Below are 27,458 nucleotides of genomic sequence, written 5' to 3' on the forward strand. Positions count from 1 at the left end.
GGGAGAAAAGACTTGGTGATGTTGAATTCAGCAGTGATTTCTTGATCCCAAAGTATAGGCAATAAAAGAAAGAATGGATAAATTTGGCTTCATGAATATCAAAAACTTCCATGCATCTAAAGGAGTATCCAAGAGAAATGAAAAGAATAGATGTTCACAAATTTTATATCTGGTAAGGGATTAATATCCAGAATAAAGAACTCCTACAACTCCAGTTCACCCATTGGTTAATCATCAAACAAGCATAGCAAGAGGGCTGCGTCCAGGAACTGATCCGGCTGACACAAATGCAAAAATATATGAAATTCAACCTCTGTTATTAAGTGTATGTTTTGTACCTAGCACTGGTGTAGGTACTGTGGATGCAAGGCCAAATAAGAACTGCTTTCAAGTTGCCTACAAATTTGTAAATTGCTGATTATATCATGGAATGTAAATGAGATAGGCATCAAGATGTGGAAAGATCAGAATTTTTATTTTCCTATACACTACAGAGCAGGCATTCCCATGACTTACTGTGGTTATTCACTTGAGTATAGAAGAGTTTGAATTAAGTGTATTTTCTTGTACATTTTCGTGTTAGTTAAGATCCTTATGTTGTAAGTAACAAAAATCAACCTGAATAACTTGATCAAAAAAAGCAAGATTACTAAAAGGTTACCAGATTATCTCATGGACCAAACATAAGGAAGGAGCTATAGCTGGGTCATTGGGAGAATCTGAAACTCCAATAAGCATTCAGGTGGCTTAACATTATTGAAGCATTTCACATCAGTATTGGGCATCAATTTTCAAAGGAATTAATGTGCAATGTTTCACTGAGCCTTAGAAAGGTAAAGAGAACAGGCATCATTTTCTTTACGTAAAAGGTGAGGAAATAACCCTAGGAAGATTAAGTAATTTGTCCAAAGTCATATCCTAAGTTTAGTGAGTAAGCCCAGAATTTAGAACAAATTCCTTCTGACTCTTGAATCTTTTCTTTTCCCTTTAACCTTCTTTAAAACCTTCTTACTAGCTTGTGAAAATTTCCCCTTATAATTCTCTCACCCACTTAATTTTTCTTTTATCATTCATTTTGGTTTGGAATTAAAGGAATCACCTGTGTGTCATGAATAATAGGCTTATCTGAGACATCTCTTAAAACTTCCTTAATTTGTACCCTGTAATCTGAACATGCAGTGGTCGCTAGGAAAGGCAATAATTAAAGAAATGAGGAGATCTGTGAGTGATTTTCTTATCATCATCCTTATCAGAAATGGGCCATTATAGTTTAAATGATTAGTTGGAGTCTGAAAAGAATTTGAAACTTCATTTCTGAGCTTGGAGTTGTAGCCTCATTGTTTTTCAGACTCCACTTTTTCCTCCACAATGAACAATAACTTTTTGATTAAACAGCTGGCAGTTACTATTGAATGCCTTGCATTTAATAACAAAAGTCTTCCTTCAGAACAGGAAATTTTATCTAAATTGCTTTGCTCTTCTTCAGTGATTGTGAACTTCTAAAGTCTGACAGGACTGATAGCATGATAAAATAAAAATTTATTTCAAGAAAGTGATGATTACTTTTTAAAAGAAAGAGCCCCAAACTAAATGAATAATTCAGCGAACTTGCTACAAAGCAGAAGTCAAGGCACACAAGTTGTCCTCAGTAAACATTATTAAAAAGCAATCAAGTTTGTATTGACACATTTATGTGTGGAAGGCTATAGACAGCAGCTGAGAGAGAAAAGCGGCATAACAGTACCACTTAGCAGTCAAGTGCTGCCCTTACTAGTTTTGTTATTAATAGGAACAGCTACCTCTAGCTAGTACTGTGTGCCAAGCACTGTGCTAAGTCTTTTCCTTGTGAATTAACTAGCACTGCAATTTCAACCCTTCCTGCCCTCCCACTGGTGTTTCCCATTGCTTGAAACCAACTGAAACCGAAAAGAAGAGGGAACCTGTTAGTCTCCTTTGGCACAGGGCAGAGTAAAGGATCTATCTGGAGTGGGTAAATGGAGATATTTGGCTCACTTTAGCATTTGATGCTATTTGAAATTGATGAACAATGAACAAATAGCTATAATAACTATGAGTTTATAATGAAGATTCCAGGATGCCAGGGATATAATATTATCCTTGCCAAATAAGTTTACAAGTGGCTACCTATATATTGTCTTTCTATCCATTCCTCTGTCCCTCCACCCATCTTCTACACAACTACTAATGGGCCTTGGTCAGGAGACCACGACACCACAGAAGAGTAGGGTGCTGAAGGGCTTTTTTCTTTTCTTTCTGCTGCCCTCTTGTTTATTTTTTGTTTTCAATTTAAATAGAAAAGCATCTCAAAATGGCCCCATTGTTTCCCTGGCTCTCTCAGCCTGCCTTGGAGACACCCTAAGTAGAGTCCGGGCTGTTCCTGTCATAGGCTAGCTTGGCTATGGTAGGGTAGCAAGGCAGGATGAAATCCTAGTCAAGTCTGATTTTGCTGCTTGAAGACAGACTGCCAAATAAAGCCTTCATCAGAGATTGTTTTTAATAGTGGGGCCAGGCTGGTACCTGTTAAAGCTGACTTTATGAGGGACCTAGGAATCCGTGTTTTTGAAAAACTTGCTAGGCTCCCATAGTATTTGGCAACAGACCTTATGGGTGCTTTCCAAGGTCCTGACAAAGTAAAAAAGGCCTAAGAGTACAGACCTCTGCTTCTGTATTGAGGATGCCAATGTTGGGTGTGGTGGTGGTGGTCTGTGGTTGCATCAGGACTTCATGGAGAGAGAAATAGTTGCCTTGTCCCTTACCATAGCTGCTAGGCCCTGATATATTTCACATGGGTTGTTTGGAAATGATCAGTCTGGGCCTTGGGGGAGACATCCATTTGCTCTGAGAAGCTTTTAAGCATTACATGAGGATACCACAGACGGTCTCTGGATGACAGATGGCTTTTGGATGTTTGTATGTTAATGTAACAAGTAGCAGATGGAGGTTGAATCAGAGACCTTCAATGTCCTTTCTGACCTGACAGTCCTAGTTGCCAATGTGAGCTTTATATGAACAGCAGGCTTTTGATTTATCATTACATTTAAATCGTCATCTAGATGAATAATGGGGTTACACTAAATTATCACCCACTTATGAGTACCAGCAAATATTTTGGAGGCAGCTATTCTGAGATATAATTGAACATTCTGTGCAGCAAAATTTGTCTGAACTCCTAGAAAATAAAGTGGGACTAATGACTATGGATACATGTGCCATCAGTGGCTACGCCATGGGAGTGATTTAGGAGGCTGTTACTCTCCTCTCTTTCCTGTCAGATTGCTGCCCCAAGCTCCTCTTTTATAGAAATTGTAAAGCTGACAGTGGGTACTATTTTCTAGCCAATTGAGCCAAGTGGCTTGGATGAAGTTTCTGGCTTTTTTTCCTGAAAATACTTAAAGTATCTCTTAGGTTCTTCTGTGAGGATAAAAGCATTGGTGTTAATAATATTAATAATCTTTTACTTTAGAAAAGCATTTTAGATTTTGCAATGTGCTTTCATTGAGATTATCTGTTTCATATTCATCAAAAACCTATGTAATATGTATTATTATTACGTTTGTGAGTGAAGATACAGTGAGTGCTCAGAGAGGTTTTGTAACTTGCCCCAAGTCACGAAGCTTAAATAGTAAAGGTAAGACACAAATGGATGTTTTCTGACTTTAGTCCAATGATCTTTCTGTATCTCACACTGTTCGTGTAACCAACTAGTTGAGTATTTGACTTGTTAAGAGCAGAATCAATAGAGGATTATAAGGCAATGTGGCATTGCACAATTTACATCTGAATTTGAATTTAGGCTTTGCCATTCATTGACTGGTATTAGGCAAATCGTTTAACCTCTGTGAACATCTATCAATTGAGTATATCAATACCTGCCTTTTAGGGTTATTTTAAGGATTATAAAGTTTGTAAAGTTCTGGCATATAGTAGATAATCAAGGGCAGCTCTTACAACTTCAGAGGCTGTGTCTTTGTCTGGGTTTGAGGATTACTGTCCTTGCAAGTGGTCTTCTACCATCTGCTGGGACATCCTTCAGAGACTAGCTGATTGCTTCCCAGGGCTGTTCTTTCTTTCTGTGTTTTCTGCCTTAGAAAATTCTTATCTTGAACTGAAATTACCTCCTTGTAGCTTACACTTATTGATATTTGGTTTACCTCTTTCAGCTACACAGAAGGAGTCCAATCCTTCTTCCACATGACAGTCCTCCAAATATTTGAAGACTTTATCTTGCCATCCCTTAATCTTTACTTCTTGAGACTGAGCATCCCCTGTTCTTTCAACCATTCATCACTTGATTTGGCTCACAGAGCCCTCATGATCTTGCTTGGTTCTTTCTAAAGTGTGTCTGTTTATCATCTGAGAAGTTCCTACAACTAAATGTAACTATCTCTATGTATATAGACTCAGAATGAGATAATTGTCTTCTTTGGTACAGTTTAAGACTATAACATACTTTTTGACAGCTTTAGCTTACTGTTGCTCAAAACAGCAATGTACTTTTTCTCAATAAGTATTTCTGTTAAATCTTAGGTCTCACATTCTGTCTTTGAGAAGCACAGTCCTTAAGCACATGTTCTTTCATTTTTTTTATGTCAAATTTCATCTTACTTAATTTGGTCCTGGTTTCTGCCTATTAATGTCTCTCTTAACCCTGGTGGTATTATCTTAAAATCAGTTGTGATTGAAGTAATCATACCAACTCTGTATTTTCTGCAAATTCAATAAGTGCATCTGCTATTAAACTGCCAAATCATAGGTAACGATGATGAATAAGACAGATCCTGTTGTCTAATCTGACCCGCATTCAGCATGCTCTTGGGATGGGCAGAGCATAAGGGTTAGTAAGAAGTAGTGGGAGAGAGCCATTTGGGGCATAGTATATGATTAGGAGAGGAAAGCACCCTTGGTTTAGAGATCCAGATGAGGAGAAAGAAAAGAGTAAACTTTAATTGCCAGACGAGAAAAAGCACGCATCTGCTAGTGTTTTCTAACTGGATGAAGCAGGTCACATGAGGACTTTAATCTTCCTGGGAAGTTGTCTTATTTTGGGGGAAGATATTCACACCCTTCTCCAGCAAAGTCTCTTTGCTAATTTCACTTGAACAGTGTCGCGTTTTTGTTTACTAGAAGAAAGGCATTTCTGTCCAGATTTCAACTTTGCCTTTTCTATTTAGCTGGCATGTGTGTTTACTCTGCAGACAGCAGCGGAGGAACTGTTCAGAAACCTGCTGAGCCCTGCTACCGTCCCTCCTGAGCCCTGCATGGATTTGGCTTAGAAGTCAGTTCTTAAACACTGGGGCCATACAGTATTCATCCATATAATCCATCTCCCCAGTTACAGTCTGTTTCCTCCTGTATAATGCCAGAGGTGCCATTTTCATCTTGTCATTTGCTGAGTGTCACTGGTTTTGTTAAACAGATTGGAGGGAGGAGACCACAGAGCTCCCCTTGGGGGCATTCCTTTCATGTCCTTCTGGTACAAGACTTGTGTGATGCGTCTGCATGTTAGTAAATAATGAACAAGAGCCAAACAACATGACATGGAAATTCAACAAGTAGCTTATCGGGGTACACTGTTGGCAAACACTTGGCACAGTGAGTGAGCTTTGAGGAACTATTTTGTAGGTTGCCATGACCTGTGCTGAAGAGTCACTGGGTCCAAGCACAATGCCAGTGACACCATAGATGCCTTTTGTTTTCCTAGTGATGATCAAGAACTTTGTTGTTCTCATATTTCCCCTATGAGGCTGAAGATAAGGGGGGAAGATGACATGGTTTCCCTTTTAGTGTAAGGCCAAAAGAGGGAATTATCCCCTCTGCGAGCTCCCCCACCACCATGATGGTGAGGGGAGACAGGATGGGAGTTGCCTCGTGTTCTGTAATAGGAAGCTTTCTCAAAGGAACACCTTGATGTTCACTAGTGCCGGCTAAAAGGCAGTGAGGATGAGATTCTCTATCTAGCAAAGGAAGGTCATTGTAACTTTCCTCTTCAGGGAGAACGTGAACACTTTTCTTCAATTCTAGGCAAAGCCCAGATAAACCTCTCCATTTAGCATCTCATTTGGGCTTCATATTGTCTTATTGAACAGTGGCATAATGCATGTTGATTCACAAGGTTTACATCGGAGATTCATTCTTCTGTATAATTGGCAAAGGTACTGTGGAGTCCCTTCAGAGGCCTTCCTTCATCCAGGTAAATAAAAATCCAATATTCCTTCATAAGTAGTGTTGTTGAACCACTGCATTGCTTTGTGCTGAGCTCTCAGGGCTTTATTGGTTAACAGAAAATCGAGTTCTTCATAGAATATTGATTGGTCTTTTAAGGAGATGGGACACTTGCTAGGGAGGGCATTCTTAACCAAAGTCATGCATAAAGAGAAGTTTTACCTTGTGAAGAAAATTCCTAATATGAGCCCTTGATTCAGTGACTGACTTTCACAAGGAGCATGACAGTCACTCTTTGCAGTGTTCATTCCTCTCCAGGAGTTTTTATGTTTGACTGAATGTTTGATTTTGCATGCTATTATATTAGAAATGAGTTGCTTACACTTTGAAATACCGATAAGATACTAATGGCATGCAAAATTCCCATAATTCTCCCAATACATCTTAATAGGGAGCACCTCCCTTGAGTTCAAGGCCAAGAAACTGGACTAAGTGGAAATTGGGCTTTGTTTGGCTGAAAGAAAGTGTAGATTTTAGATGGTGGTAGAGTAAATGCATTGTGTGTATCAGCCTATGGGAATGTGACAAATTTGGGCTGATTATAATGCAATCCACTTAAGCAGTAAATTGTGTACTTATCAAAAAGACTATGCTTGATTTAATTAATTTTCAAGTTGTTGACTATTTCTCTTGATGATTTCTTCCTGAAATTCACTTATCTGGCTTTCCTGTTAGTGAGTTGTCTGCCTGACAGATTCAAACTTGCTGTCCTTATCTCCTTTCTGGATGCAAAACATTGAGAGGGGTTCATCTTGCTTTTTTTTGGGGTGGGGGTGGGGGTCTTGGTGAAAATCACAGGAGCTGAGGATGATGCAGGAAAACACTTGAAAAAGGTTAGTGCATTGTTAGTGTCTGTTAGTGTCTGCAAAGGTTAGTGTCTGTAGCACTCTTATTCTGAAGATACTGCCTTCATTCATTTGTTCAATATGTGGAGTGGGCAGCTACTTTGATTAGGCACTCTATCAGATGCTGAAGATACTGATGAGAAAAAGGCAGACAAGGTCCTTGGTAGGAGGAGGCAGTCAATCAGCAGAGAGCCAAGATTAGTGTGGAGAGTCACGTGCTTTTTTTATTTGTAATTTTATTGAGAAATGACTGACATCCATCACTATATAAGTTTAAGGTGTAGAGCATGATGGTGTGATTTGCACAAATTGTGAAATGATTTCCACAGTACGTTCAGGTAACACATCCATCTTTTTGTATAGATACAATAAAAGTAAAACAGGAAAGAAAAGGAAAACACTTTCCTCCTTATAGTGAGAACTTTTAGGATTTACTCTTTCCCACTTTTCTGTGTATAATACAGCAGTCTTAGAGTCATCATATAGTAAGTTACATACCTAATACTCATCTTTTAAAAAAAAACCTAAAACTCATCTTTTTAAAAAAATTAAAATTATTTTTAATTAGAGGATAATTACTTTACAGTAATATATGGAGAGTCATGTCCTTTGATAAGGGTAAAGAAAGCTAAGTGACAAGTGGTCGTTGTGTAGTTGCTAAGTCATGTCCAATTCTTTGCGACCCCATGGACTGTAGCCTGCCAGGCTCCTCTGTCCACGGAACTCTACAACCAAGAATACTGGAGTGGGTTGCCATTTCCTTTTCAAGGGATCTTCCTCACACAGGGATTGAACCCATGTCTCCTGCATTGGCAGGTAGGTTCTTTACCACTGAGCCACCAGGGAAGCCCGATGAGTGGTTAGGTACTACTTTATGTAGCATGGCTAGGGGAGGTCTGGGTGCAGGAGACAACTGAGCGGATGAAGGGGTGTTGTGGTGAGGGTTTTGTTTCCTCCATATTGAGCAGATAATCATGGCCGTGCTTGATCCAGGGCTACCAGGAAAGACCAGTTTCTCCTCCTTTAGCAGAGAGGTCTGGGAAAACAGGTTCAGTCAGGACCAGAAGTATAGACCTCATTGGTTAGTGGGAGGGTATACCCACTCCAGTGTTCTTGCCTGGAGAATCCCAGGGACGGGGGAGCCTCGTGGGCTGCCGTCTATGGGGTCGCATACAGTTGGACACAACTGAAGCGACTTAGCAGCAGCAGCAGCAGCGGCAGCATAGGGTCATATGCTGATGTGCAAGAGAGTATGTCCAAATGGGTCGTCCAAGTGGGCAGAGTCTCAGAGATCAGTGAAGAGCAAAAATACTGGGCAGTTAGAATATATAAAAAGTAATATATATATAAGATAAATAAGGGCAGTCTGAAATAAGAACTTAGAGGGCTTTGGCTTACAGCCAACAGTTTTTATTTTCCTAGAAACCTTTCCCATGTTTTGGCTAAATTCAGTTAAGGTTCCAAATGGAGAGTAAGAAAGTACCTAGTTCTGACTTAGGCAAAGTATTAAGAGCAGTGTCTTGTCATGTTTTGCTCATATAAAAGCTATGGACTGTGTGGTTCTTGGTTTGGTGACTGATTATTTCCTCTACCCATTCCTTTTTCCTGAGTCTTTCTCCTGTCTTATGTGAGTTTATGATGAACTTGCAGTAAAAGTCAAACTTTTGTAAATGTCAAAGAATTATGTATTTTGGAGGGATGTAAAAGATATTAAAATGTTTGCTTAATTGACATATAAAAGTTTGATTTTTGTCTTGAAAGAATTGAAAGAAGCTAATGAAGGGCATTTTAAAACTAACATAGTAAAAATACTTGGGATTTTGGTATGTCATAGATATTGCACTTTGTCCAAAATTTTGTTTTCTCATCCAAAATTTAGTATCTGAATAGGTTGTCAGTGTGCACTCTAATTGGGTTAAACAACAACAGAAGTTAATGGTGTTAATTTCTTTTGTTTTTGCCCTGTTAAATATTCTCTTGTTCTAGCTTTTAAATCTGTAAAAGGTGAAAAGAAATTTAGGACTTAAAAATTTCAAAGTGTAAGAACTAATGACAAAATACACACTAAATTCTTACATTGTAACATTGAAATTGTACACCGTTTAAATAACCTCCATTTGACAGAAATGTTATTTCCTTATACTGTGCTTCAAAGCACAAGCCTCTACCTAAGATACTGATAATCCCATCTCAGTGGATTCATTTGAAGGGAGGTGCAGCCAGTGGCGGAGAAGGCAATGGCACCTCACTCCAGTACTTTTGCCTAGAAAATCCCATGGACGGAGGAGCCTGGTAGGCTGCAGTCCATGGGGTCACTAGAGTCGGACACGACTGAGCGACTTCACTTTCACTTTTCACTTTGATGCATTGGAGAAGGAAATGGCAACCCACTCCAGTGTTATTGCCTGGAGAATCCCAGGGACGGGAAGCCTGGTGGGCTGCCGTCTATGGGTCGCACAGAGTTGGACACGACTGAAGCGACTTAGCAGCAGCAGCAGCAGCAGCCAGTGGGGCAGAATGTATCATGTGTCCTGTGTACTCTGCATCATTTAGATACCCATGAATTTTACAGACTGGCAGCACCTAGTGTGTACCAATAGCATTCAAAGTATTTCATTTAAGCCTCTCTGCAGCCCATACAGTTAGTAGTAAAACCTCATTTTTTTAAACAAGGAAGCTGAAGTACAAAGAAATTAAATAATTTAAGGTCATATAACTAGCAGAATGCACAACTGGAATGTGAACTCAAATCTTTTTTGCCCCAAATTCATGTGTCTCTGCTACACCACAGGATCTCTGATACCTCTTGGCATTGAGGGCATGAAAACGTAAGAGTCACTTTTCTCTTTTTCATTAGGGTATGTTTGCTAGGGTAGTTAATACTAGTCACAACTACTGCAAGTCCTCTCTACCTCAGTTGGCTGTGTCTGGCTGGGAGGCTGCCTCCCACGTCATCTTTTCAGAATCCAGGCCCTGTCGCCTTGTGGCTCTGCCCACCTCGTAGCCCCAGAGTCCTCTCTTGTCAGCTGAAAGAGAATAAGTGGAAGATGCTTGAGGGAGGTTTTTTTGGAGGATGCAGATCCCTTCCATTCATATTCCATGGCCTCATCCAGATGTGTAGGAGGCTGGGCTCCTGGTAGCCACACAGCAGTGTACCAGGGTTCTGGGAGAGCTGATCAGTCCTGACCATGTGCTTTGACACATGAGCTTGTTTCGCCTTCCCTTCCTGATGAGTTAGTCAAGTTAGGAATCTTAATTTATTTGAGTGAGTCGTTCAGATTTGGGGGTCTGGGTTCAAATCCCAGCTCTGCCATTCACCAGCTGCTTAACCGTGGACAAATTAGTTAACCTTGGTGAGCCAAGAACATCTGTCTGATGGTGGTATTGTGAGGATTAAGTTAACATATGTAAAATTCTCAGTAAAAATGTTGGGCATGCACACAGTTCTGTCCAAGTGCTGGTTATTATATCTGTGTGTCAGCTCTACTTTATTCTTCATTCACGACTCAGCTGTAAGTCTTCTGTCTTCTTTCTTCTCTGCTCCCACAAATCATTGCACTTGTTGCTCTGAATCGTAACGTGTGTGAGGGCATGCTGTCTGTCTGGCTCGAGCACTTGGCCTGAGGGCAGGAACTTGGCCCTGTGGACTTTGCCTGGATGTCCCCATAGCCAGCAGTGTCCCACACATTATAGACAGTCAGATATTTGCTGATGAGAAGGAAACCTCGTTAATCATAATACTAGAATATCAGAATATAGAATTTGATTTCCTGAGCACACTGGAAACCAAGGAGTTCATATATTAGCTTTGGCTTTTTCATTTCAGTTATGTGGGCAATACTAGATTTCAGTGACATGTCATTCCCTACTGGCATGTCTCTATGAGTCAGTCCACCTCAGGGATCAGCAGCCCTTTTGCCACGATTCTGATTGTGTTTCGTATGTTGGTTGAAAAACTCCCCCTGTACAAAGGTGAGGATAGGAATGTGATAATCCTGTGTCTTCGTTTATGAGATATTCTGAGCATTAATCCTTCCTTCATCCCTCCTTCCCTGCCTTTCATTCCCTCCTCTCTAAGCATTACCATTCCTTTAGGAAAACAGTGTCATATACCTTACGTGACACTTAAAGTTTGTGTATATCCTTGGCTCACAGATAAAATAGTTTTGCCTATTTGTATTTTTAATTTATATACGTTATAGACCTTTTTAGCTTTTTTACTCTATTTTTAAAACTTTTTTACTTTAATATAAATTTAATCCTACAGAGAAGTTTTTATTTTGTTTATTTATTTTTTGTATCACTCTTATTTAATCATCAAAACAAAATCTTAGTAGCTCCATCATGAACGATAAGGACAGTCCTTAGAGCTTTGGCTTTAGTAGGCTACAGAACTTTGCATCTGTGATTTCACCTAAATATGCACATTCTGGCCCCCAAACCAAGAATGTAAAAGAGATTTCCAAGTAAAACTCACCATAGGTGCATTTTTGCCTACCTCTAGCTATATGAACTTCAGAGTCAGAAGAAATTAAGTAACAATCTTTGGAATCTATACAGAGGCAAGGAGTTTCTGGCCTGCCAGAACACTACCTTGTTATATCCTGTCTTAAGTATTGTCTTCAAGAAAAGCAAGGACTCAAAAGTCCAAAAAGTACAAACTAATTAAGGCCTCATCTTTGGCTGTGGATGCAAGCCCCATTCTCTTACTAAAGAAAATGCAAAATGAAACAAAGTAATTAATGAAACAAAAGTGCTCTTTGGGAGCAAACTGTAAATAATACTTTGTATTATTGTGTATTCTTTAATAAGATTTTGCACCTGACCTGCAGTCTCTAAACTTTAATGACATCATACAGATAGTTGATATAGACATGCAAGTCAGTACAAACAGAGAAAAAGCAACTTAACATTGAAGAATATGTTTGCTATAACAAAGATCAAATACTTAATCCTACAGAGAAGTTTTTTTAAATGATACAAGAAAACAATCATAACCTCTGCTCAAATTCTGCTCTCTCTCAAAGTAAAAAGATGTGTCTACATATGTATGTACTTATATTGTGTGTATTTACATTGTTAATTTGAACTCTCTGAGAGTAAATTGTACACATCATGACGTTTTACCCCTAAATGCTGCAGTGTGTATTTCCTATGAACAAGTCACAGAAATATATACCACCTAATTCTCAAAATCAGGAAATTGAACACCAATACAATAATATTTTGTGATCTACCATTCTGATTCAAATTTCACTGATTTTTTTTTTACTGACTCCTTTATGGATTTTTGTTTTCCTGCTCTAAGATGAAGTCCAGGATTCCATCTCATGTTTAGTTTTTATGTCCCTTCGGTTGCTTGTAATTGGCCATCGCTCCTCAGCCTTTCTTTACTTTTCATGATACTGATATTTGAAAGAGCATAGGCAGTTATTTTGTGGACTGTCCCTCAAATTGGGTTTTTCTGATATTTCCACATGATTAGATAGGTCAAGAAGCAACAGTTAGAACTGAACATGGGACAACAGACAGGTTCCAAACTGGGAAAAAAGTCTGTCAAGACTGTATATTGTCACCCTGCTTATTTAAATTCTATGCAGAGTACATCATGCAAAGTGCCGGGCTGGATGAAGCACAAGCTGGAATGAAGATTGCTGGGAGAAATATCAATAACCTCAGATATGCAGATGACACCACCCTTATGACAGAAAGTGAAGAGGAACTGAAGAGCCTCTTGATGAAAGTAAAAGAGGAGAGTGAAAAAGTTGGCTTAGAACTCAGCATTCAAAAAACTAAGATCATGGCATCCAGTCCCATCACTTCATGGCAAATAGGTGGGGAAACAATGGAAAAAGTAGCAGGTTTTATTTTCTTGGACTCCAAAATCACTACAAATGATGACTGCAGTCATGAAATTAAAAGACACTTGCTCCTTGGAAGAAGAATTATAACCAAGCTAGACAGCATATTAAAAATCAGAGACGTCGCTTTGCTGACAAAGGTCCATCTAGTCAATGCTATGGCTTTTCCAGTAGTAATGTATGGATGTAAGAGTTGGACTATAAAGAAAGCTGAGCATGGAAGAATTGATGCTTTTGAACTGTGCTGTTAGAGAAGACTCTTGAGAGTCCCTTGGACTGCAAGGAGATCCAACAAGTCCATCCTAAAGGAAATCAGTCCTGAACATTTGTTGGAAGGACTGATGCTGAAGCTCCAATACTTTGGCGACCTGATGCACAGAACTGACTCATTGGAAAAGATCCTGATTCTGGGAAAGATTGTAGGCAGGAGGAGAAGGGGATGGCAGAGGATGAGATGGTTATGGCATCACTGACTCAATGGACATGAGTTTGAGCAAGCTCCAGGAGTTGGTGATGGACAGGGAGGCATGGTGTGCTGCAGTCCATGCGGCTGCAGAGTCGGACATGACTGAGAGACTCAGTTGAACTGAAGATACCGTTTGTGTGGGTTTTTAATGTCAGTTTAATGTAGTTTTTAAGCTCTCTCCATTTGCTAGGCCTGTATGCAATCTGTGGACTGTGCCTGCTGCTTGGAGCTCTTTGATCCAAATGAATAGGTGGGGCTTCCAGGAAGGTAGCAGTGCAGACTTCCCTTGGCATGAATAGCAGATCCTGACAGGACTGTAGGACATGGAAGTCAGCTTTCCCCTTTGGCTCATGCACCTTGGGTTGCCACCTGTTTATGATAGTGGCCTCAAAAGTTTGCTTCTTCAAGGGTTTCTTCCAGGGAACTACTATGTTTGTGGAAGAGACAGCAGGAGAGGGAGTTGATCTTTCTGATTTTTCCTTCTTTAATGCACTTAGTAAACATTAGATAAAGCCCCCTCCTTTACTCCTTTGAGCTTACCTTCTAGCATTTTGAAAACCAAAAAGAAGGCATTTGGATGGAAAACTATTCTCACTATGACAGATGCAGATGTTTAAAATGAAGGTTAAGATAAATAGGTTGACAACACTTTCAACTGTTTAGTGAAACCACCTCATGGAAAATTATGTTCTGCCTCTTCACCTAAATATAGCAATTTTCATTTCTCTCTGGCCTCCTCTGAACCTCACCAACATTGAATATAATTTTTGCATCATTATCTCCATAGTGCATAAATAATCTTGCATTCCCCTTTCCTCTGATGAAAATTATTTTGTGTATACTTCCCCATATTTCATAACCTGCATATTTATCACTGTTAATGACTGTAGTAAATTCTATCAAGCTGATCTACTTGATAATGTATGCATTTCTCTGTTGTTGTAAATTTGGCTTGTTTCTAGTTTTTCACTAATATTAGGAAAGAAAACTTTTTAAAGGAAGTCTATAGCATCTTGTATTAAGGCAGTTTTGACACATTGCTTCATCTCAAATGGTTCCTTCTAACAGAAAAAGAAAGGATTGTTGTGGAGAAAACAAACTGTCTTTTTTAGGGAAACTTATTTACTTTGCTTATGTTTTGAGCCTCCATTTATAACAGAAAGATAATTAGTAGAGAAGGACCTGATATATTTAGAGCTTTGTCAATTGAATACCTTGTATATATTGTTGGGAAACAGGAGAGTAATGGATGATGTGCCTAAGACATAAGCATAAGGCTGCAGTGTGATAGATCCCAGCTGCATCAGCCTTGCAGTAATTCACTGACCTTGATGTAACTGGACAGTCCTCCAGTTCTTCTGCACTTTACTATTGAAAGCTGCTGGAGAAATTCAGAACCCTCTGGCAAGAGGCAGTCCCTATGTCTCACCACACTCAGCCTCTTCTGAGCATCTATGGAGACAGGTTCAAGTCTTAGTTGAGCTCTTCCTTTCCCTTCTCAATACTCAGGTGCTGGAAGGTACTTGCCAGAGGTGAGGTGGAGCCCTTTGATCAGCTGGTGTTTGCAGGGACTGTTTCTAAAGAGAGCACAAATTTCAGAATTTGTTATTTACTAACATGGAGCCTGGGAGGGCAGAGTAACCGAGACAGTTTGCTTGTTCAGTAGGTTTTGTCAGTGCCTGCAAAGATCCCGGGATGGTTATTTTCTCTGTATTAGTTCTGTGTCTTCATGTATCACATGAAGATTTTTCTCCTTCTGCAGAATTCTTTCTTTCTTTTACTCTATGAGGACAGGACTTTGTATATCTGGTTTATTGCTCTATCTTCTGTTGCCTTATAAGGAGGTTGAAGCATAAAGAAATGCTCAGTAAATACTCATTGGATGATTTTATTTACTTGATTTTGTACAGGAAGCTCATTATGATGTGGGCAGCTGCTCCTCAGTTGTTTAGATGGGGTCTGGGAGATTACTGTAGAAATAAGTAGCAGCTGGATAAAGCTGTCAGAGAGTCATAGAGCACAGAGGAGGGTGCATGGGCTTCACAGCCAGGCCAGATAGATTCTCATCCCAACTTTTCTCTTCTCTCGCTGTCTTGGTTGGCTTCTTTATGGCCTCTGAACCTCAACATTCTCGCCTGAAAAATGGGTAAAACTACTTTACTCAGAGGTTATATAAAATTCATTACTCAGAGTAGACAAGCTAAAATGTTACCCTCTTTCTTCTTCTTCTGCAAAAAGAGCAAAGATAGAAAGCTGGGAGGGGCCCAGATAATGTTTCCAAGTGTTGTCAGGAACAAATCTCTGATTCTGTTCCATCATCAAAAATGTACCCCATATTGCCTCCATTTCTATACCAGCAGCAAATGCCATGAGTACTTCCAATGATATGTATGTACCTTTGGGTTCCACTTTGAACCTCTTTATTAGTAACTGTGTTCTTTGCTCCTACAGGATTTATGAACGTGTGATAGACCCTCCTGAGACCAACCTTCCCCCTGGAAGCAATTTATGGCTTGGTCAGCGCAACCAAAAGCATGGTTTATTCAAAGTAAGCACTACCTTCTACTTTTTGCAACATGCTATTCTATGTGCTTGATGTGAATGCGCTCACTTAATTGTCACAGCAATTCTATGATGTGGGTATTTTGAGATTAGAGACTTCAGTGACTTGCTCAAGGTCACACGCTTCACTCTACTGTCAGCTATGGATGATCCAGAATGTAAATAATCCTCAAACTGTTTCTTATTGCTCTACTTCTGGGAGAGTTAAGGTAATCTTCAAGTTCCTTTTCATTCTCAGAATCTTTATTAATTCAGTTTTTGGGTAGATGTCTAGTTTAGATAAACAATAAGAAATGAATCAACTTCCATCAGTTTTGGTTTTCCTGTCTATAAAGAGTGTAATACAATAACTGCATTATTGTGTTTCATAGAAGCATCAGGACTCAGTGATAAAGTGAATTGAAAAAGTTAAAAAAACATCATGAAATTTTAAGATAGTCTTGTACTTCAATAGAATGGCAGAATTTTGCTTCTGGCCATATGGTAGACTAGATATTTGTGAAATCCTTTTGCTTCAGAATGCCTATAAATGTTGGATAAAATAGAACAAAAGTCTTTTAAGATTTGTCATTGCACTTACAAGAAGGGAGATCCTTAGAGGCTAAATATATGAAGGGAAGTGAAAACCAAAGGGATGTCTGCCAATACCAAAGAGTTAGATATTTAAGTTTATTACCTTTTTCTCTTAATCTACTTATCTATTCCAACTTCATTGAGATGTCAGTGACATACAACATTATGTATAAGGTGTACATCAGTTTGACACATGTAATATATTGCAAAATGATTTCCACCATAATGTTGTCTGACACTTCCATCACATTACATAATTACCATTTCTTTTTTCATGGTGAGAACATTTAAGATTACTTTCAGCAGCTTTCAAGTTTATAGTACAGTATTATTTGCTGTGATCACTATGCTGTAATTAGATCCCCAGAACTATTATAAGTGGAAGGTATCCTTTGACCAACATCTGCCCATTCCCCCCACTTCCCCTAAACCCTGGCAACTGTCATTCTACTCTCTGTGTCTATGAATCAGGTTTTTAGAGTCCACACATAAGTGATATCATGCATTATTTGTACTTCTCTATCTGACCTGTTTCACTTTGCATAATGCCCTCAAGGTCCATCCATGTTGTTGCAAATGGCAGGATATTTTTTCTCATGATTGAATAATATTGTACTCTGTATGTGTACGCATACACATACACACCATATCATCTTCTTAAAATTTTTTTGTTGGGGGTATAAATGTATGTTTTTCTTGGAGAAATGTCTATTCAGTTTCTCTGCCCATTTTAAAGTCAGACTTTCTCTTGCTATTGTGTTGTATGAGTTCTTTGTATATTTCAGATATTAACCACTTATCAGCTTTGTGATTTGCAAATATTAGTTGTCCATATATGCAAGGATTGACTTTTGGGTTCCCAATTATGTTTCGTTGGATTATGTGTCTATTTTTGCTAAATCATACCGTTTTGATTACTATAGCTTTGTAGTACAAGTTGAAATCAGAAAGTACGGTGCCTCCAACTTTGTTCTTCTTTCTCAGGATTACCTTGTCTATTTGGGGGTCTTACAATGCCTATTTGGCTTTGACAAATTTGGGGATTTTTTTCAGTATCTGTGAAAAATGCCTTTTGGATTTACATAGGGATTGCATTGAATCTACAGATGACTTTGGGTAGTGAGGGATTTTAACAGTGGTAATTATTCTGATCCATGGATATGGGATATGTTTCCATTCATGTGTGTCTTTTTCAGGTTTTTAATCAGTCTTGTAGTTTTCAGTGTACAGATCTTTCATATCCTTAAATTCATTCCTAAGTATTTTATTAGTTTTGATGCTATTGTTAATGAGGTTTTATTTCTTTTTTGGGTATTTTGTTGTCAGTGTATAGAAATGCAGCTGATTTTTATATTTTGGTTGTGTACCCTACAATTTTACAGACTTTCATTGATTTGTTCTAAAAGTTTTTTGGTGGAGTTTTGGAGTTTTCTGTGTATAAGATTATATCTACAAACAGTTACATTTTACTTCTTCATTTCCAATTTGGAAACCTTTTGTTCCTTTTTTTTTTTTTTTTTTTTTTTTTGCCTGATTGCTGTATGTAGGGCTTCAAATATTATGTTGAATAGGAATGGTGAGAATGGACACCAAGTATTTATGCCTGATCTTTGAATAAGAGTGTTCAATCATTGACTGTTTAGTATGATGTTGACCATGACCTTTATTACATTGGACTATGTTCTTTCTATGCCCAATTTGGGTGTTTCTATCATGAAAGGATACTGCATTTTGTCAGATGCTTTTTCTACATCTATTGATAGGATCATATGATTTTTATCTTTCATTCTGTTAATGTGGTATATCACAATTATTGATTTGCATGACTTGAAGAATCCTTGCATCCCAGGGATCAATCTCACTTGACCTTGGTGCATGTTCTTTTAATGTACTCTTAAATTTGATTTGCTAATATTTTAAGAATTTTGGCATCTATTTTTTTTTCCAATCTAGTCTTTTTAAAAAATTAATTTATTTATTTAACTGGAGGCTAATTAATTTACAATGAAAAGAAAGTGAAAGTGAAGTCTCTCAGTCGTGTCCAACTCTTTGCGACCCCATGGACTATAGCCTACCAGGCTCCTCTGTCAATGGGATTTCCCAGGCAATAGTACTGGAGTGGATTGCCATTTCCTTCTCCAGGGGATCTTCCCAACCCAGGGATTGAACCCAGGTCTCCTGCATTGTAGACAGACGCTTTACCATCTGGCCACCAGGCAAGTCCTAATATAGTAGTAGTTTTTGCCATACATTGACATGAAACAGCCATGGGTGTACATGTGTCCCCCATCCTGAACCCCCCTCCCACCTTCTTCTGCATCACATCCCTCAGAGGCATCTCAGTGCACTGGCCCTGAGCACCCTGTCTCATACATTGAACCTGGACTGGTGATCTATTTCAATATATGGTAATATACATGTTTCAATGCTATTCTCTCAAATCATCCCACCCTTGCCTTCTTCCACAGAGTCCAAAATCTGTTCTTTACATCTGTGTCTCTTTTGCTGTCTCACCTATATGGTCATTATTACCATCTTTCTAAATTCCATATATATATGTTAATATACTGTATTGCTGTTTCTCTTTCTGACTTACTTCACTCTGTATAATAGGCTCCAGTTTCATCCACCTCATTAGAACTTATTCAAATGCATTCTTTTTAATAGCTGAGTAATATTCCATTGTGTATATGTACCACAGCTTTCTTATCCATTCACCTGCTGATGGACATCTAGGTTGCTTCCATGTCCTAGCTATTGTAAACAGTGCTGCAATGAATATTGGGGTATACGTGTCTCTTTCAATTCTGGTTTCCTCAGTGTGTATGCCCAGCAGTAGGATTTCTGGGTCATATGGGAATTCTATTTCCAGTTTTTTTAAGGAATCTCCACAGTGTTTTCCATAGTGGCTGGACTAGTTTGCATTCCCACCAACAGTGTAAGAGGGTTCCGTTTTCTTCACACCCTCTCCAGCATTTATTGTTTGTAGACTTTTTTGATAGCAGCCATTCTGAATGACATGAGATGGTACCTCATTGTGGTTTTGATTTGCATTTCTCTGATAATGAGTGATGTTGAGGATCTTTTCATGTGTTTGTTAGCCATCTGTATGTCTTCTTTGGAGAAATGTCTATTTAGTTCTTTGGCCCATTTTTTTAGTCTTTTATTTTTCTGGAATTGAGCTGCTTGTATATTTTTGAGATTAATTCTTCGTTGCTTCATTTGCTATTGTTTTCTCCCATTCTGAAGACTGTCTTTTCACCTTGTTATAGTTTCCTTCATTGTGCAGAAGCTTTTAAGTTTAATTATGTCCTATTTGTTTAGTTTTGTTTTTATTTCCACTACTATGGGAGGTGGGTCATAGAGGATCCTGCTGTGATTTGTGTCAGAGAGTGTTTTGCCTATGTTTTTCTTTTAGGAGTTTTATAGTTTCTGGTCTTACATTTAGATGATTAATCCATTTTGAGTTTATTTTGTGTACGGTGGTAGAAAGTGTTCTAGTTTCATTTTTTTTACAAGTGGTTGACCAGTTTTTCCAGCACAACTTGTTAAAGAGATTGTCTTTTCTCCATTGTATATTCTTGCCTCCTTTGTCAAAAATAAGGTGTCCATAAGTCAGGCAGATTGATTCCTCCAGTTCCATTCTTCTTTCTCAAGATTGCTTTGGCTATTTGAAGTTTTTTGTATTTCCATACAAATTGTGAAATTATTTGTTCTAGTTTTGTGAAAAATATCGTTGGTAGCTTGATAGGGATTGCATTGAATCTGCAGATTGCTTTGGGTAGTATACTGATATTCACTATATTGATTCTTCTGATACATGAACATGGTATATTTCTCCATCTATTTGTGTCATCTTTGATTTCTTTCAAAAGTGTTTTATAATTTTCTATATATAGGTCTTTTGTTTCTTTAGGTAGATTTATTCCTAAGTATTTTATTCTTTTTGTCACAATGGTGAATGGAATTGTTTCCTTGATTTCTCTTTCTGTTTTCTCATTTTTAGTGTATAGGAATGCACGGGATTTCTACATGTTAATTTTATATCCTGCAACTTGACTATATTCATTGATTAGCACTAGTGATTTTCTGGTGGTGTCTTTAGGGTTTTCTATATAGAGGATCATGTCATTTGCAAACAGTGAGAATTTTACTTCTTTTCCAATCTGGATTTCTTTTATTTCTTTTTCTTTTCTGATTGCTGTGTTTAAAACTTCCAAAACTATGTTGAATAGTAGTGGTGAGAGTGGGCACCCTTGTCTCATTCCTGACTTTAGGTGAAATGCTTTCGGTTTTTCACCATTGAGGATAAAGTTTGCTGTGGGTTTATAATATATAGCTTTTATTATGTTGAGATATGTTCCTTCTATGCCTGCTTTCTGGAGGGCTTTTTTTTTTTTATCATAAATGGATGTTGAAATTTGATGTTGAATGTCAAAGGCTTTCTCTGCATCTATTGAGATAATCATATGGTTTTTATCTTTCAATTTGTTAATGTGGTGTATCACATTGATTTGCAAATATTGAAGAACCCCTGCTTCCCTGGGATAAAACCCACTTGGTCATGATGTATGATCTTTTTAACATGTTGTTGGATTCTGTTTGCTAGAATTTTGTTAAAGATTTTTGTTAAGGATGTTCATCAGTGCTATTGGCCTGTAGTTTTCTTTTATTGTGGCATCTTTGTCTGGTTTTGGTAGTAGGGTGATGATGGCCTCATAGAATGAGTTTGGCAGTTTACCTTCCTCTGCAATTTTCTGGAAGAGTTTGAGTAGAATAGTTGTTAGCTCTTCCCTAAATTTTTGGTAGAATTCACCTGTGAAGCCATCTGGTCTTGGGCTTTTGTTTGTTGGAAGATTTCTGATTACAGTTTCGATTTCTGTGCTTGTGATGGGTCTGTTAAGATTTTTCTGTTTCTTCCTGGTTCAGTTTTGGAAGGTTATACTTTTCTTAGAATTTGTCCATTTCTTCCAAGTTGTCCATTTTATTGGCATATAGTCACTGATTGTAGTCTCCTATGATCCTTTGTATTTCTGTGTTGTCTGTTGTGATTTCTCCATTTTCATTTCTAATTTTGTTGATTTTATTCTTCTCCCTTTTTTTCTTGATGAGTCTGGCTAATGGTTTGTCTATTTTATTTATCTTCTCAAAGAACCAGCTTTTAGCTTTGTTGATTTTGGCTCTGGTCTCCTTTGTTTCTTTTTCATTTATTTCTGCCCAAATTTTTATAATTTCTTTCTTTCTGCTAACCCTGGGGTTCTTCATTTCTTCTTTTTCTAGTTGCTTTGGGTGTAAAGTTAGGTTATTTATTTGATTTTTCTCTTCTTTCTTGAGGTAAGCTTGTATTGCTATGAACCTTCCCCTCAGCACTGCTTTTACTGAATTCCATAGATTTTGGGTTGTTATGTTTTCATTTTCATTCGTTTCTATGCATATATTGATTTCTTTTTTGATTTCTTCTGTGATTTGTTGGTTATTCAGAAGCATGTGGTTTAGCTTCCATATGTTTGTATTTTTAATAGTTTTTTCCCTGTAGTTGACATCTAATCTTAACGCATTGTGGTCAGAAGAGAGGCTGGAAATGATTTCAATTTTTTTTTTTTTTGAATTTACAAAGGCTAGATTTATGACCCAGGATGTGATTTATCCTGGAGAGTGTTCGGTGTGTGCTTGATGAAAAGGTGAAATTCATTTTTTGGGGGGTGAAATGTCCTATAGATATCAATTAGGTCTAACTGGTCCATTGTATTAAATAAAGTTTGTGTTTCCTTGCTAATTTTCTGTTTAGTTGATCTATCCATAGGTGTGAGTGGGGTATTAAAGTCTCCCACTATTATTGTGTTACTGTTTATTTCCCCTTTCATACTTGTTAGCATTTGCCTTACATATTGTGGTGCTCCTGTGTTGGGTGCATATATAGTTATAATTGTTATATCTTCTTCTTGGATTGATCCTTTGATCATTATGTAGTGTCCTTCTTTGTCTCTTTTCATGGCCTTTATTTCAAAGTCTATTTTATCTGATATGAGTATTGCTACTCCTGCTTTCTTTGGTCTCTCTTTGTGAAATATCTTTTTCCAGCCCTTCACTTTCAGTCTATATGTGTCCTTTATTTTGAGGTGGGTCTCTGGTAGACAGTATATATAGGGGTCTTGTTTTTGTATCCATTCAGCCAGTCTTTGTATTTCGGTTGGGGCATTCAATCCATTTACATTTAGGGTAATTATTGATAAGTATGATCCCATTGCCATTTACTTTGTTGTTTTGAGTTCGAGTTTATAAACCTTTTCTGTGTTTCCTGTCTAGAAAAGATCCTTTAGCATTTGTTGAAAAGCTTGTTTGGTGGTGCTGAATTCTCTCAGCTTTTGCTTGTCTATAATGCTTTTGATCCCCTTCATATTTGAATGAGATCCTTGCTGGGTATAGAAATCTGGGTTGTAGATTTTTCTCTTTCATCACTTTAAGTATGTTCTGCCATTCCCACCTGGCCTGAAGAGTTTCTATTGAAAGATCAGCTGTTATCCTTATGGGAATCCCTTTGTGTGTTATTTGTTGTTTTTCCCTTGCTGCTTTTAATATCTGTTCCTTGTGTTTGATCTTTGTTAATTTGATTAAAATGTGTCTTGGGGTGTTTCGCCTTGGGTTTATCCTGTTTGGGACTCTCGGGGTTTCTTGGACTTGGGTGGCTCTTTCCTTCCCCATTTTAGGGAAGTTTTCAACTATTATCTCTTCAAGTTTTTTCTCATGACCTTTCTTTTTGTCTTCTTCTTCTGGGACTCCTATGATTCAAATGCTGGGGTATTTAACATTGTCCCAGAGGTCTCTGAGGTTGTCCTCATTTCTTTTAATTCTTTTCTTCCTTTTTCCACTCTACTTCATTTATTTCCACCATTCTATTTTCCACCTCAATTATCCTCTCTTCTGCCTCAGTTATTCTACTATTGGTTCCCTCCAGAGTGCTTTTGATCTCAGTTATTGCATTATTCATTATTGATTGACTCTTTTTTAATTCTTCTAGGTCCTTGTTAACCATTTCTTGCATCTTCTCAATCCTTGTCTCTAATCTATTTATCTGTAACTCCATTTTGTTTTCAAGATTTTGGATCATCTTTACTATCATTATTCTGAATTCTTTTTCAGGTAGACTCCCTATCTCCTCCTTTTTTGTTTGGTTTGGTGGGCATTTATCATGTTCCTTTACCTACTGAATATTTCTCTGCCTTTTAAGTTTGTTTAGATTGCTCTGTTTGGGGTGGCCTTTCTGTATGCAGGAAGTCTGTGGTTCCTCTTTATTGTGGAGGTTGCTCCCTGTGGGCGGGGTTGAACTAGGGGCTTGTCAAGATTTCCTTTGTTAGGGAAGCTTGCATTGGTGTTCTTGTGGATGGAGCCAGATCTTTTCTCTCTGGAGCAGAGTGAAGTGTCCAGTAGTGAGTTTTGAGGTGTCTATGGGTTTGGTGTGATGTTGGGCAGCCTGTATTTTAATGCTCAGGGCTATGTTCCTGCGTTGCTGGAGAATTAGCATGGTATGTCTTGCTCTGGAACTCATTGGCTCTTGGGTGGAGCTTGGTTTCAACGTAGGCATGGAGGATTTTGGATGAGCTATTGTCAATTAATGCTTCCTGGAGTGAGGAGTTCTCTGGTGTGCTCAAGTTTGGATTTAAGCCTCCTACCTCTGGCTTTCAGTCTTACTCTAACAGTAGCCTCAAGACTTCATTCATAGAGCACTGATGATAAATCATCTAGGTTAATGGTGAAAAGATTCTCCACACTGAGGGACACCCAGAGAGGTTCACAGAGTTACATGGAGAAGAGAAGAGGGAGGCAGGAGATAGAGCTGACCAGGAGAAGAAGAGGGGAAATCAGAAGGGGAGAGAGCAGTCTAGCCAGTAATCAATTCCCTATGTGCTGTCCACAGTCTGGAACACCCAGAGAGGTTCACAGAATTACATAGAGAAGAGAAGAGAAGGGAGATAGAGGTGACTAGGAGGGGAAGAGGGGAAGTCAAAAGGGGAGAGACCAATCTAACCAGTAAGCAGTTCTCTTCTGAAACAGTGTCAGATTTTATGTTTCTGGGCTCCAAAATCACTGCAGATGGTGACTGCAGCCATGAAATTAAAAGATGCTTACTCTTTGGAAGGAAAGTTATGACCAACCTAGATAGCATATTAAAAAGCAGAGACATTACTTTGCCAACAAAGGTTTGTCTAGTCAAGGCTATGGTTTTTCCTGTGGTCATGAATGGATGTGAGAGTTGGACTGTGAAGAAGGCTGAGCATCGAAGAATTGATGCTTTTAAACTGTGGTGTTGGAGAAGGCTCTTGAGAGTCCCTTGGACTGCAAGGAGATCCAACCAGTCCATTCTGAAGGAGATCAGCCCTGGGATTTCTTTGGAAGGAATGATGCTAAAGCTGAAACTCCAGTACTTTGGCCACCTCATGTGAAGAGTTGACTCATTGGAAAAGACTCTGATGCTGGGAGGGATTGGGGGCAGGAGGAGAAGGGGACGACAGAGGATGAGATGGCTGGATGGCATCACTGACTCGATGGACATGAGTCTGAGTGAACTCCAGGAGTTGGTGATGGACAGGGAGGCCTGGTGTGCTGCGATTCATGGGGTTGCAAAGAGTTGGACACGATCAAGCGACTGAACTGAATGATCCCATTACCATTTACTTTGTTGTTTCAGGTTCATTTTTTTAATAAACCTTTCTGTGTTTCCTGTCTAGAGAAGATCCTTTAGTATTTGTTGAAGAGCTAGTTTGGTGGTGTTGAATTCTCTCAGCTTTTGCTTGTCTGTAAAGCTTTTGATTTCTCCTTCATATCTGCATGAGATCCTTGTTGGGTAGAGTAATCTTGGCTGTAGATTTTTCTCTTTCATCACTTTAACTATGTCCAGTCATTTCTCTTTTGGCCTGAAGAGTTTCTATTGATAGATCAGCTGTTATCCATATGGAGATCCCCTTGTGTGTTATTTGTTGCTTTTCCCTTGCTGCTTTTAATATTTTCTATTTGTGTTTGATCTTTGTTAGTTTGATTAATATGTGACTTGGGGTGTTTTGCCTTGGGTTTATCCTGTTTGGGCCTCTCTGGGTTTCTTAGGGCTGGGTAGATATTCCCTTCCTCATTTTAGGGAAGTTTTCAACTATTATCTCTTCAAGTATTTTCTCATGCCCTTTCTTTTTGTCTTCTTCCTCTGGGACACCTATGATTCAAATGTTGGGGCATTTAACATTTTCCCAGAGGTCTCTGAAGTTGTCCTCATTTCTTTCTTTCTTCCTCTCTGATTCATTTATTTCCACCATTCTATCTTCCACCTCACTTATCCTCTCTCCTGCCTTAGTTACTCTACTGTTGGTTCCCTCCAGAGTGCTTTTAATCTCAGTTATAAGTGTTCATTATTGATCAATTCTTCTTTATTTCTTCGAGGTCCTTGTTAAGCCTTTCTTGCATCTTCTCAGTACTTGCCTCTAGTCTATTTATCTGTAACTCCATTTGTTTTCAAGATTTTGGATCATTTTTACTATCATTATTCTGAAAACTTTTTCATGTAGAGCCCCTATCTCCTCTTTTGTTGGTTTTGTGGGTTTTTATCATGTTCCTTCACCTGTTGAATATTTCTCTGCCTTTTCATTTTGTTCAGCTTGCTGTGTTTGGGATGCCCTTTCTGTAGGCTGGATGTTCATGATTCCTCTTAATTGTGGAGTCTGCTCCCTGTGGGTGGGGTTGGACCAGTGGCTTGCCAAGGTTTCCTGGCTGGGGGAACTTGCATCTGTGTTCTGGTGGGTAGAGCTGGATCTGTTCTCTCTGGAGTGCAACGAAGTGTCCAGTAGTGAGTTTTTTTGGTGTTTATGGGTTTGGCATGGCTTTGGGCACCTCCTATCTTTTAATGTTTGGGGTTGTGTTCCTGTTTTGCTGGAGAATTAGTGTAATGTGTCTTGAACTGGGACTTGTTGCTCTTGGGTGGAGCTTGGTTTTAGTGCAGGTATGGAGACTTTTGGGTGAGCTCTTGCCTATTAGTGTTCCCTGGAGTCACGAGTTCTCTGATGTCCTAAAGTTCTGGAGTTAAGCCTTCTGCCTCTGGCTTTCAGTCCTCAAGACTTCTCCATCCATAAAGCACAAAAGATAAAACCCCTAGGTTAATGGTGAAACAATTATCCACAGCCAGAAATACCCAGAGAGATTCACAGAGTTATGTAGAATAGAGAAGGAGGAAGGGGGATATAGAGATGACCAGGAAGAGAAAAGGGAGAGTCAAAAGGTGGGGAGAGCAATCTAGCCAGTGATCAAATTTGTAAGTGCTTGTTTCAGCCTGGAACACCCGGAGAGATTCACTGAGTTATATAGAGAAGGAGGAGGAAGTAGACAGAGGTGACTTGGAGGAGAAAAGGGAGAGTCAAAAGGTAAGATAGCAATCAAGCCAGTAATCAAATCTAAAAGTGAAAATGGATACTGAAGATTAGATTCTTAATGGTACAAAATTGATAACAGGTATCAAAAAGCAGAGATTAAAAACCTAAAATAGAGGTTAGATGCTCAAAAATACAATATAAAAAATACAAAACAAAACCAATCTCAAAAATTAAAAACAATATGGAATTTATTTTTAAAAATAGTTTTTTTGAAAGGTAGGCTATTAAAATGAAAGTCAAAGGAGTAATAAAGATCTATTTTTTTAATTAACAAGTGATAATAGTGAAAATATATCTAGGAATTTCTATGGAGCTGTTGTGGGCAGTTTGGGGTCAGTTCAGAAGTTGTTTTGTGGAAGTTGCTCAACATTCAACTGATCTTTTGATGAATTTGTGGGGGAGAAAGTGGTTGCCCCATCCTATTCCTTTGCCGTCTTGGGACTGCCCCTTGGTTTGGGAATTTATAGGTTTTTTAAAGGCTTTCTCACTGGTTTTGATC

The 27,458-nt window shown here is 38.5% G+C and overlaps 1 protein-coding gene across 2 annotated transcripts in view; it reads left to right on the forward strand.

The window, feature by feature from the left end:
- NELL1 (neural EGFL like 1) overlaps positions 1–27,458 on the forward strand; it is a 1,034,994-nt gene that overhangs the window by 208,305 nt on the left and 799,231 nt on the right. For both annotated transcript variants that reach the window (XM_055581358.1, XM_055581357.1), the window contains one exon: positions 15,867–15,963. In XM_055581358.1, coding sequence (XP_055437333.1) covers positions 15,867–15,963 — 97 coding nt within the window. The remainder of the gene's footprint in view (positions 1–15,866; positions 15,964–27,458) is intronic.

Source organism: Bubalus kerabau, chromosome 5 (genome assembly GCF_029407905.1).
Source record: "Bubalus kerabau isolate K-KA32 ecotype Philippines breed swamp buffalo chromosome 5, PCC_UOA_SB_1v2, whole genome shotgun sequence".
Classification (NCBI taxonomy): Eukaryota; Metazoa; Chordata; class Mammalia; order Artiodactyla; family Bovidae; genus Bubalus; species Bubalus kerabau.